General features: G+C 43.3%; 2 protein-coding genes across 2 annotated transcripts; both read left to right on the top strand.

The window, feature by feature from the left end:
- Positions 1 to 2,187: 2,187 nt before the first annotated feature.
- LOC148343475 (creatine kinase, testis isozyme-like) lies at positions 2,188 to 4,782 on the top strand. Its single transcript, XM_088297330.1, has 8 exons — positions 2,188 to 2,210; positions 2,782 to 2,969; positions 3,038 to 3,192; positions 3,275 to 3,407; positions 3,850 to 4,021; positions 4,098 to 4,221; positions 4,324 to 4,513; positions 4,601 to 4,782. The coding sequence occupies exons 1-8, from the start codon at positions 2,188 to 2,190 to the stop codon at positions 4,780 to 4,782; spliced, it is 1,167 nt and encodes a 388-aa protein (XP_088153456.1).
- Positions 4,783 to 4,943: 161 nt separating this feature from the next.
- LOC148343474 (creatine kinase, flagellar-like) lies at positions 4,944 to 11,287 on the top strand. Its single transcript, XM_088297213.1, has 25 exons — positions 4,944 to 5,049; positions 5,136 to 5,290; positions 5,349 to 5,481; positions 5,558 to 5,729; positions 5,806 to 5,929; positions 6,009 to 6,198; positions 6,330 to 6,671; positions 6,752 to 6,906; positions 6,974 to 7,106; positions 7,218 to 7,389; positions 7,463 to 7,586; positions 7,666 to 7,855; positions 7,929 to 8,270; positions 8,358 to 8,512; positions 8,595 to 8,727; positions 8,815 to 8,986; positions 9,073 to 9,196; positions 9,288 to 9,477; positions 9,539 to 9,880; positions 9,982 to 10,136; positions 10,211 to 10,343; positions 10,403 to 10,574; positions 10,647 to 10,770; positions 10,843 to 11,032; positions 11,109 to 11,287. Exons 1-25 carry the CDS (start codon positions 4,944 to 4,946, stop codon positions 11,285 to 11,287), a joined length of 4,407 nt encoding a protein of 1,468 aa, XP_088153339.1.
- The last annotated feature ends 1,108 nt before the right edge of the window (positions 11,288 to 12,395 follow it).

Raw genomic sequence — 12,395 nt, 5'->3', positions numbered from 1 at the left:
CTATACCGCTTCTCCTCACTAGGGTCGCGGGGGTGCTGGAGCCTATCCCAGCTATCTTCGGGCAGTAGGCGGGGGACACTCTGAACTGGTTGCCAGCCAATTGCAGGGCACACAAAGACGAAAAACCATTCGCGCTCACAATCATACCTAGGGGCAATTTAGAGTGTTCAATCGACCTGCCATGCATCTTTTTGGAATGTGGGAGGAAACGGGAGTACCCAGAAGATACCCACGCGGGCACGGGGAGGACATGCAAACTCCTCAAGGAATATGCAAAAATGTAATTGACTATTGCAGTTTCAGTTAGGACAACTCATCATTTAACCAGAGTTTTGCCAGTTTTGTTCTTAACTCATTCAATACCATTGACGGCTAAATACGTCTTTTTTTTTTTTTTACTCAGTTGGTAGTGAATGAGTTAAGTTACCATTTAATTCAACTGTCGTCTCTGTCGGAACATTCAATTCCAACATAATTTGTTACAGCTACAGTTGCTGCGAAAACGCTTTATAAATATTTCACAACAGCTGTAACAAATTATGTGGGATGTATTGCATTGTATTGATAACTTAGACCACAGGTGTCAAACTCAAGGCCCAGGGGCCAGATCTGGCCTGCGACCTCATTTTATGTGGCCTGCGAAGTATCATCCACATCATAAAGCTGACTGTGATACAAATATCTGTGCAAAGCTGTTATCTGGGCAAAAGGTGCCTCCTTTGAACATTGTGTTTTGGTTAACATTTTCGTTTACCAAATAAGTCTTTCAATTCAGCAAATTTTAAAATAATGAAAAACAGAATTAGAGGGTGTTTGCAAACTTTTGACTGGGATTATAACTTTAATAAGTAACCATTTAAATTTATGTGAAGACACAACTAATAGTGGATTTCTCATAAGAATCAATAAATATATGATAAATAAATAAAGGGTAAATAAACAGATACATAAATGCATCATCTTTTTCTTGTAAATGTCTGCCTGTAGTTACATATTCAAAATATATTCACATTCTGCATACTTCCTTGAAAATAACAATATCCCATCACTGGTGAGCTGAACAGGCCAGTGGGCTACTTATGTTGTCCTTGTCCACATTTGTGGCCTCTGCATTCATGTTATTAGCTCTAACGTTTTTGTTGGTACACGGGGGAGGTCAAGGGAGAGGTGTTCACAGAGCCAAGATCAACATAATGTGATCTTTGTGTCGGAATAACAGCCGCATCAAGATGCCACGCATTGGAAGAGGAGAGGAACTATCCAAAAGTTTTCATCGTGACTATATGTTGCGTCAAGTATAGGAATATAATGGCATTCGGGGGTCAAGGTTGCAGGATCTCAAAAAGATATTTTAAACATATACACATAAAAGAGGACAAATTCGACATGATGCCACGGTTAACCTTTATCAAATTCTCAGGGGCTAACATAAGTAAATGTGCAAATTATAATAATCCTCTTGCAAAAGCATAAACAATTCCAATCGACGCTGATAAAATATTTCAAAACTATTAAAGCACGCATCCATTACTAAAGTTGTCCACAAAACATCTGTGCGTCTGTAAGTAACAGGGTGTTGTCCCCTGGTGTTTGAAATGAACTCAAATGTAAGCATTGTCTTGCGAGATCCTTGCCACTCGCAAGTAGTCAATACAGCATTTTCATATTTTGGAAATAGTTGCCACAATGTTCTCATCACTGCTTCTCAGAGTAATTCGTTCACGCCCCGAATGTGTGGGCGGCAGCTCGAGAATGTATTTTTTTCATCAAACAGTTACGTGTTGAGGATTTCGAGTCAGACAAAATACAAGTTGAAGCAAGTCACACGGAAAACAATACATTTCATTGTTGACAACCAAAGTTGATTGTGTTGCGCGTCATCTTTTTCATACGAGTTCAAGCCTGCGTCACGAATAGGAAAATGACGCGTTGCCGGAGCAAGTGTTTTTGCACAAAGCGAACGTGGAGCACACGACGTCTTTGAATGCTCACACACGTGGCAGGGCTGTCACGTTTGTGGAACAGCTCGTGGCGCTGACGTTGGGGCTATATAGGTTGGAACACACTCTGAGCAATGTGTTTTGACACATTCAGCAGGATAACTCTTTCTGCGCAGGCTTTCGCACATCTCCGAAAACTGAACAGTTCTTAGTCTATTACTAGTGCTGGATCTGTGAAGACGGAAACATGTCAGACACTGTTGAACAAGTGTAAGTCAGACGCATAGAAAATGTCCAGTCATTATTCACTTGAAATTTAAGATTATGAAGTAGATAACTACAACTATATATTGAGCTCTTCATCTTGCGATATTTTGCGGTGTCTTCCTCGTCTTCAAAGTGGTCACCCAGTATGGGGCTCAACAATTTTAACTGAACGAGAAAACACATTTGACGTAAATCTCATTTTAAGTATTAAATAAATGCATGTTATAACAATTCCGAACCTGAGCACACTGAAGAACTGTTCTTGGTTGATGGAGCCCCTTATACCTGTTTATAGTATTTGAAATGTAAAGCATTTAACTATTAGGCAGAAATGACAGAATTCTGATTATTGCTGCTTTCATCTTTTTCTTGTTCTACCAAGATGACAATCTTAAGCCTGCTAAAATTTAGTTACCGCCTGAAACCTAGGGCATCGCCCAAAAAATAATGAACAAAATGTCACAAGAAAATGTTAAAAAGTTCTGTTCCATCAATGTTAAATTTGGGGAAGTTTTGGTTGGGTGTACGTTAATCCAACTGAACAAATGTCGTCCCGCTCTTGTATTTTATCTAGCTCTGATGAAATGGCCAACCTTCAGCTGGGGGAGCGGTCAGTGCAGGATGACTTCCCCAATCTGAGTGAGCACAACAACCACATGGGCAAGTTGTTAACTATGGACATGTACAACAAGATGAGGGGGAAGTGTACCCCCAATGGCTTCACCATTGATGATGTCATTCAGACTGGAGTGGATAATCCAGGTACAATATTTTGATTCACTACGATGAGCTATGTGAGATATTTTGCATGATGACTTTGATGAGCGCAGGTCACCCCTTTATCATGACGGTGGGCTGTGTGGCTGGAGATGAGGAGTCGTACGAAGTCTTCAAGGACTTGATGGATCTTGTGATCCAGGAAAGACATGGAGGTTACAGACCATCGGACATCCACAAGACAGACCTCGATCCCGAACACTTGAAGGTACAAATTAATTTTACCTGGAGCTAAATTGAATGGTTTTTTTTTGTTAATTTTACTGTGTAAATATTTTTCTGCCTCTAAGGGGGGCGATGACCTCGACCCCAACTATGTTCTGAGCACTCGTGTGCGAACAGGCCGAAGCATTCGCGGTTATTGCTTGCCGCCACACTGCAGTCGAGGAGAGAGACGTGCTGTGGAGAGGATTTCCGTTGAAGGTAATGAGCCGGTGTCAAGCTATTTGATTCTTGAACCTTTGGCCTTTTCATGATTTAGGTGTAATTACATATTTGTCTAAAATTATGGGAATTTAAGTAAATGAAATCAAAATCACAAGTGACTGAAAAAATGTGGTCCATAAGTATCATTTCAATGAACTTTTTGTCTTTGTTGAAAAATTATTAGAGCATCTTGGTTAGGGTGGGGGGGTTGCTTTGATAGGTGCCCCTGGCAAATTCAAACGCATTTACATTAACAATCTATGTAATAATCACCTGTTCCAACACTTCGGCTCAGATGAAAAATGGGTCCAAGGTGCTATTTTAAAAATCACATGATGTGTTAGTCAAATTGATGTCACTTTCAGTGCTTTTGGAGAGGTGTCTAAGGTGGGTACGGGTGATAGAATCATTGTAATAGGCTGAGTGTTAACCTTGGCAGCCCTGGATTCCCTAAGTGGCGAACTGCAAGGAAAATACTACGCTTTGAAGAACATGACTGAAGAGGAGCAACAGCAGCTGATTGATGACCACATGCTGTTTGACAAGCCAGTGTCCCCTCTACTGTTGGCATCAGGGATGGCCCGTGACTGGCCTGACGGCCGAGGGATCTGGTGAGTAGGTTAATATCTTCACCCGAGAGCTGTACTAAAATTGGTGAGACGTTAATCATGCTGTCTTCCTGTAAAGGCACAATGACGACAAGACATTCCTGGTTTGGGTGAACGAGGAGGATCATTTACGAGTGATCTCCATGCAGAAAGGCGGCAACATGAAGGAAGTGTTCACTCGCTTTTGCACCGGACTTAAAGAGGTTTTTCTGAATCAATTATCTGTTTCAATGGATTTGGTGGTTAGGCAAGCGCAAAAGGATTCTTAATGCCAACGGATAACTAATCAGCTTGATGTTTTTCAGTTGGAGTCTTTGTTCAAAGAAAAAGAAGAGGAATTCATGTGGAATGACCACCTTGGCTACATTCTGACTTGCCCATCCAACTTGGGCACCGGTCTGCGTGCTGGTGTACACGTAAAGCTTCCAAACATGAGCCAACATCCCGAGTTTGAGGAAGTTCTTAAGCGGCTGAGGCTCCAGAAGCGTGGAACTGGTATATTTCTGAAAAATGTGTCATCGAAGTGGAAGTAAAACAAACAAAGCACTGAAATAAAATAGGAGCTTGTCATGTGTCGAATAGGTGGTGTGGACACTGATGCCGTGGATGGAGTCTTTGACATCTCGAATTCTGACAGACTGGGCTTCTCGGAGGTGGAGTTGGTGCAGATGGTGATTGATGGGGTCAAGGTGCTGGTAGAAATGGAGAAGAGACTGGAGATAGACGAGCCCATTGACAACCTCATGCCTAGTGTCCAGAGGTAAGACCAAATAACCAAATTAGCTTTGAAGTCTAGTTTTGGTCTCACTCTTGCAAACAATTTCTGTTTAGTATCTCAAAAGAACCAGAGGAAAAGCCTCAGCCTGAACGAAAGAAGCTGTCAGCTGAGGAGGAGTTTCCTGATCTTAGTCAGCACAACAACTACATGGCTAAGCACTTATCCCTGGACATGTACAAAAAACTGAGGGAGCGAACTACATCCAACGACTTCACCATAGATGGTGTCATTCAGACAGGCGTGGACAATTCTGGTAGCTACCATAACAATCAAATGACTGTCAATCAGCATGTAACGCTTGACGTTATTGGTCATATTACGCAATGTTAATACGTGCAGGTGACCCTTTTATCATGACGGTGGGGTGTGTGGCTGGAGATGAGGAGTCCTATGAGGTCTACAAAGACATGATGAACCTTGTAATTCAGGACAGACATGAGGGTTACAAAGCAACTGACAAGCAAAAGACTGAACTCAACCCAGAAAAACTAAAGGTAAGGACTATGACCTTGATTAGTTAGACATTGTTCTCATTTATTTATTACTCCATAGGGGGGTGAGGACCTCGACCCCAACTATGTTCTGAGCTCCCGTGTCCGTACCGGTCGCAACATCCGTGGCTTCTGCCTGCCACCACATTGCAGCCGAGGAGAAAGACGTGCGGTGGAGAAGCTTTCCATTGAAGGTAATGAGAGAAGATTTCAACCATCAGTAGTCATTATTGGTATGGAACAGAAAATGATCTTCTGGTGCTCTCGCAGTTCTCGAGTCACTGACCGGAGATCTACAGGGGAAATACTACGCCTTAAAGGACATGATGGAAGCTGAACAGCAGCAGATGATTTATGACCACTTCTTGTTTGAAAAGCCAGTGTCCCCTCTGCTACTGGCCTCAGGGATGGCCCGTGACTGGCCTGATGGCAGAGGCATCTGGTGAGACAGTTTATTCATCTGGAACAGTTGTTGGACAATTCAAAGGCATCTTAATTGATGCGATTTTAATTCGAAGGTATAACGAATACAAGACATTCCTGGTGTGGGTGAACGAAAAGGACCACATGAGGGTGATCTCAATGCAAAAAGGAGGCAACATGAAGGAAGTGTTCACTCGCTTTTGTGATGGACTCGCGGAGGTTTTGTAGTTTTTAAAATAATCATATTTAGGTGATTGGGGGATTTGATGATTTATTGTGATGACCTGATCCTGTTTAGATGGAGTCTTTGTTCAAGAAGAAAGGTCATGTATACATGTGGAATGAACACCATGGCTTCATCCCGACTTGCCCATCCAATCTGGGAACCGGTCTGCGTGCTAGTGTTCATGTAAAGTTGCCAAACATGAGCAAGCACCCAGAGTTTGATGAGGTTCTTAAGAGACTGAGGCTGCATAAATGTGGAACGGGTTCAGGTAAATCATAAATCCTGAACTAATGTTTGACTTCCACACCAAAACTTAAAGGTGCTAAAGCAGCTTGAGTGCCTTATACAAATCTATGGACCATAAATTTCACCAAGAGCTCATTTGTTCATCAGGTGGTGGGGACACAGCTGTGATGGATGGAGTGTTTGACATCTCAAACATTGACAGGCTGGGTTACTCTGAGGTGAAACTAGTCCAGATGGTGGTTGACGGAATCAGAGTGCTGGTAGAGATGGAAAAGAGGCTTGCAATGGACGAGTCGATTGATGACCTGATGCCCAGCAACATTGAGCTTAAGGGACTGACAGCTAAAGACGAGTTCCCAGATCTCAGCAAGCACAACAACCATATGGCCAAAATACTAACTTTGGACATGTATAAGAAGCTGAAAGATCGTACGACCCCCAATGGCTTCACCATCGATGATGTCATCCAGACAGGCGTGGATAATCCAGGTAGAGTAATATCAACCTGAAAATTGGCACCTTATTGACTGTGATTTGAGGGTTGTTTTCACAATAAAATGGCTGTCCAGGTCATCCATTCATAATGACTGTTGGGTGTGTGGCTGGGGATGAGGAATCATATGAGGTCTTCAGAGAGCTGCTAGACCTTGTGATTGAAGACAGACATAGAGGTTACAAAGCCAAAGACAATCACAAGACTGATCTCAACCCAGACAATCTGAAGGTCAAGCAATGCTTCACACTGACAGTATTTGTACTACAGAGAAACAACTGACTTTTTTATGTTTCAGGGGGGCGATGATTTGGACCCAGATTATGTTCTGAGCTCCCGAGTCCGAACAGGCCGCAGCATCCGTGGTTTCTGCTTGCCGCCACTGTGTAGCCGAGGAGAGAGACGTGCTATTGAGAAGCTTTCTGTTGAAGGTACTAAATCTGTGGTCAAGATCAATGTAAACTTGAGCAGAATGCAAGTCATGCTTCTGATGTGCGGTTGCACCAGGTAGAGAATATTAATAGTGCTTTTCCCAATCTCAGCCCTGGACTCTCTGAGTGGAGACTTGCAGGGAAAATACTATGCCTTGAAGAACATGACTGAAGAGGAGCAGCAGCAGCTGATTGATGACCACTTGCTGTTTGACAAGCCAGTGTCCCCGCTACTGCTGGCGTCAGGGATGGCCCGTGACTGGCCTGACGGCAGAGGCATCTGGTAGGACGCAGCATGTGAATTTTGTGGCTCAATTTCACCTGAGAATATGCTATCATTAATGCTTCCTTTAAAGGCACAATGAAAACAAGACATTCTTAGTGTGGGTGAATGAGGAAGACCATTTGCGAGTGATCTCCATGCAAAAAGACAACAATATGAAAGAAGTGTTCACTCGCTTCTGCAGCGGACTCACAGAGGTTTTTTTTTTCTTTTTAGAAATGGAGGAATCATGTTTATGTTGAACCCATTTTGTGATGACCTAATGTCTGTTTTTAGATTGAGTCCTCGATTAAGCAGAAAGGTGAAGCATTCATGTGGAATGAGCACCTTGGCTACATCCTGACATGTCCATCCAACCTGGGTACTGGTCTACGTGCTGGTGTGCATGTGAAGCTACCAAACATGAGCAAACATCCTGAGTTTGAAGAGGTTCTTAGAAGGTTGAGGCTCCAGAAACGTGGAACTGGTACATGCAAATGACTTATGTTTAAAGTATTTTTTTCAAGAATAAGATGTTAAATACAGAACTGTTTTATCAGGTGGCGTGGATACAGATGCTGTGGATGGGGTCTTTGACATCTCAAATGCAGACAGGCTGGGTTTCTCTGAGGTGCAGCTGGTCCAGATGGTGGTCGATGGCATCAAGCTGCTAGTGGAAATGGAGAAAAGGCTAGAGAAGGAGGAGTCAATTGATGACCTCATGCCAGCCGACCTTCAGCTGAATGTGTTTTCTGCAGAGGAAGAGTTCCCAGATCTCAGTCAGCACAACAACCACATTGCCAAATTCTTAAGCTTGGACATGTACAAGACGCTGAGGCAGCGTTGTACCCCCAATGGCTTCACCATAGATGATGTTATTCAGACAGGCGTGGATAATCCAGGTACAGTGCCCTGGGTTGAGAGAATTCTGCATTTGACATTCTGTCCCTGTGCCCCATGTCTTCCATTTTACTCTAAAATGTGTGTAGGTCACCCCTTTATCATGACTGTGGGCTGTGTGGCTGGAGATGAGGAGTCATACCACGTCTTCAAAGACTTGATGGACCTTGTGATTCAGGACAGACATGGAGGATACAAACCAGGGGATATGCACAAGACTGACCTCAACCCTGACCACCTGAGGGTAAAGCAGCGTTTTAACTGGCCCATCTTAAATGGACAATTGATTTGCATTACAGAAAAGTGAATATCTGTTGCCTCTTCAGGGGGACACCAACCTTGACTCAAACTATGTTCTGAGCTGCCGAGTCAGAACAGGCCGCAGCATCCGTGGTTTCTGCCTGCCGCCACTCTGCACCCGAGGAGAAAGGCGTGCTTTGGAGAAGCTTTGTATTGGAGGTAAAGCTCATGTAGAGCCAGTGGAAACATGACTGTCATTTAATAATGACAGTGGACATAACTAAAACTGGTTTGGTGCTTCTGCAGCCCTAGATACACTGACTGGAGAACTGCAAGGGAAATACTATGCCTTGAAGAAAATGACTGAGGAGGAGCAGCAGCAGCTAATCAATGACCACTTCCTGTTTGACAAACCAGTGTCCCCTCTGCTCATAGCCTCCGGGATGGCCCGTGACTGGCCTGACGGCAGAGGCATCTGGTAAGGGACTCTTGGCGTATTTGCATGCATATTGCCCCAATGTTGCAGATTTAGGAAGATACACAAATTATGTCTCCTTTCAAAAGGCACAATGACAACAAAACATTCCTGGTGTGGGTAAACGAGGAAGACCATCTGCGAGTAATTTCTATGGAGAAAGGTGGCAACATGAAGGATGTGTTCACTCGCTTTTGCACCGGACTCAAAGAGGTTTGTAGATGAACGAACATTGTTGATTAAGAGGGATATGGGTGGATCATTGCACAATATTCTGATAACCTGATAACTTGGTCCTGTTTAGCTTGAGGCTGTGATTAAGGAGAAAGGCGAGGCCTTCATGTGGAATGAGCATCTAGGCTATATCCTGACTTGCCCATCCAACCTGGGTACTGGTCTGCGTGCTGGTGTTCATGTAAAACTTCCAAACATGAGCAAGCACCCTAAATTTGAGGAGGTTCTCAAGAAGTTGAGGCTCCAAAAACGTGGAACAGGTACAGAAAATTTTCTTTGGCTGCTGGGTTGCCAAAATATACTGAGATATTTGTCTGTCAGGTGGTGTGGATACAGCTGCTGTGGATGGAATCTTCGACATCTCAAATGCTGACAGACTGGGATTCTCTGAGGTGCAGCTTGTCCAGATTGTGGTCGATGGTGTTAAATTGCTGGTGGAGATGGAAAAGAAGCTGGAAAAGGGTGGTTCCATCAACAGCCTGATGCCTGGTAAACTTAAATTGAAGAAGCTTTCACCTGAGAAGGACTTTCCAGATCTCACTATGCATAACAACTACATGGCCAAGTACTTAACACTGGACCTGTACAAAACACTGAGTGAGCGGAAAACCCCTTATGGCTTCACTATTGACCGTGTCATCCAGACAGGCGTGGATAATCCAGGTAAAAAGTTAATGTTGATTCTGAGACAGAGTGTTCCATTCTGGTCCAATTTGGTGAAGTTATCACCGGTCGGCCTGTCAATTCTGTATTTATGAGTGCAGGTAACCCGTTCACAATGACTATGGGCTGTGTGGCGGGTGATGAGGAGTCATATGAAGTCTTCAAAGAACTGCTGGATCTTGTCATTGAGAATAAACATGGAGGTTATAAGCCAACAGACGTTCACACGAGTGACTTCAACCCCGACAGCCTTGCGGTACGGCAGAAGTCTATCCTAATAGACACCCTGTATGGATTTGTGCTGTGAGAGTAATGTCTTTTACCTCGAAGGGGGGCGACGACCTCGACCCCAACTATGTTCTGATTTCCCGGGTCAGAGCGGGTCGCAACATTCGCACCTTCTGCTTGCCGCCATATTGCACCCGTGGAGAGAGACGTCTTCTCGAGCAGCTTGCCATCGAAGGTAATGGTTTTTAGCCGCTTGTTGACATATGTTGGGTGTGTACATTTTTTTTTCTGCAGTTCTAGGATCACTAACTGGAGACCTGAAGGGGAGATACTTGCCATTGAAGAGCCTTTCAGAAGCGGAGCAGCAGCAGATGATCGATGATCACTTGCTGTTTGAAAAGCCAGTGTGTCCTCTGCTTGTTGCCTCAGGGATGGCCCGTGACTGGCCTGATGGCAGAGGCGTCTGGTAAGACACGCAGCAGCTCATTCAACTTCCAGTCAATAAAACACAAGTCAAATACATGCCTTCTCTTGAAAGGCAAAATGATGACAATACCTTCTTGGTGTGGGTGAATGAAGAGGAGCATCTAAAAGTGATTTCCATTGAGAAAGGTGGCAACATGAAGGCAGCGTTTACTCGCTTCTGCAGCGGAATTCAAGAGGTTTGATCACCAACTCAAGACAACCATAATACAGATGTTGACTTTTGATTTCATCGCACTTGTCCTTATTAGGTTGAATCCCAGCTGAAGGAGAAAGAGCTTGAATTCATTAGGAATGACCATTTGGGCTACATCTTGACTTGCCCGTCCAACCTGGGCACTGGTCTACGCGCTGGTGTGCACGTGAAGCTGCCCAACCTGAGCAAACGACCTGAGTTCGAGGAAGTTCTTAAAAGGCTGAGGCTTGAGAAACGCGCAATTGGTATTCTGTCTTCTTTGGTCAAAATTATGCTGCTTCTAGTCAGCCTATAAAATTCTCAAATATCATTTGTCACCAGGTGGGGTGGACACTGAGGAGGAAAGTGGAGTCTTTGACATCTCCAACACTGACAGACTGGGCTTCACGGAGGTGCAGCTAGTGCAGGTGGTAGTTGATGCCATAAAGGTACTGGTGGAGATGGAGAAGAGGCTTGAGATGGAAGAGGGTATTGATGACCTAATGCCTGTCCAGAAGTAGAACCGCCGACATCCTCCCCAATTCATGTTTTCTCTGCGGCAAAGCATTCTATGACCATTTCATGTTTGTGATTTGTTCCCTTTAACACATTTCTGTTCTGTAGATGAAATAAAGTGATGCAACCCTTAGATCTCAGCCTGTTTGCAAATGCATTGCCTTCTTTTCCCATGTCATTTTGCTTGAATTTTGATCAGACCAAAAAAAAGCAGTTCCAATATTTAACATTTATAAAGCCCACAATATATAGTTAAAAATCTTTACCAGCTACAGTATAGTAGCATATTTGACAAAGAAAAATTAATTTACTATAAAAAGATTGTAATATTGCCAAGAAACTTTAGTAATCATTAAAATGTAAAGTGATTTTTTTTTTAACTAATCACTATTCCATGAGTAATCACGATTAATCACATTTCTCAACTTTTTTTGCAAAGCTTGTTACAGATATTTACTTGAATAATATCTTGGAATTGATGCAAAATCACCAGATATGAAGTACATTTAATTCAAAATGGAGACCTCTTTGCAGACATTTATTTTTGAAACATTTCTCAAAACTCCCCACGAGCGCCACACACGAGCAGTGTTGGTTTGCAAGGCCCAGTGGTAACTTAACTCATTCAAAGTGTTTTGTTCTGAGACGTGCTAAAGATATACAGCTAATTTGGCACAATATTGGCAAAGATTTTGACAGCTCAAGTAAAATATTACATTTTGGAAGTCAATTGCCCAACACTGCAAATTACGCACTGGAAAAAAGTCCTTTAGTTCTATTGAATTCAGAATCAGAATGCCCCTTATTGTCATTGTACTCAGTGTGCACTCCGGTGCAATAGAACAATTTAATTATGTCAAAGATAAAAAAAATAGGACAATTATGTTGCAGTTCTACAAGGTAAAGTTGTGTGAGAGTTCAGCATGGAAATGGCTCCCGGAAAAATGGATTTTCAGGCTGTGAGTCTGTTTTGACGCACCTGTAGCGCCTGCCAGAGGGCAGCATGTCAAACAGGTGTGAGTTCGAGTGAGTATAGTCTTTGATATTATATTCACTTAGCTGGTGTGAGGCTTGAGTCACAAGTAAAGTATCCATCTTCTGTACCGCTTCTCC

This window comes from Idiotropiscis lumnitzeri, chromosome 1, assembly GCF_059441095.1.
Source record: "Idiotropiscis lumnitzeri isolate Australia: NSW breed Sydney's pygmy pipehorse chromosome 1, RoL_Ilum_1.0, whole genome shotgun sequence".
NCBI classification, from domain to species: Eukaryota; Metazoa; Chordata; class Actinopteri; order Syngnathiformes; family Syngnathidae; genus Idiotropiscis; species Idiotropiscis lumnitzeri.
This window is presented reverse-complemented; position numbering and strand designations above follow the sequence as displayed.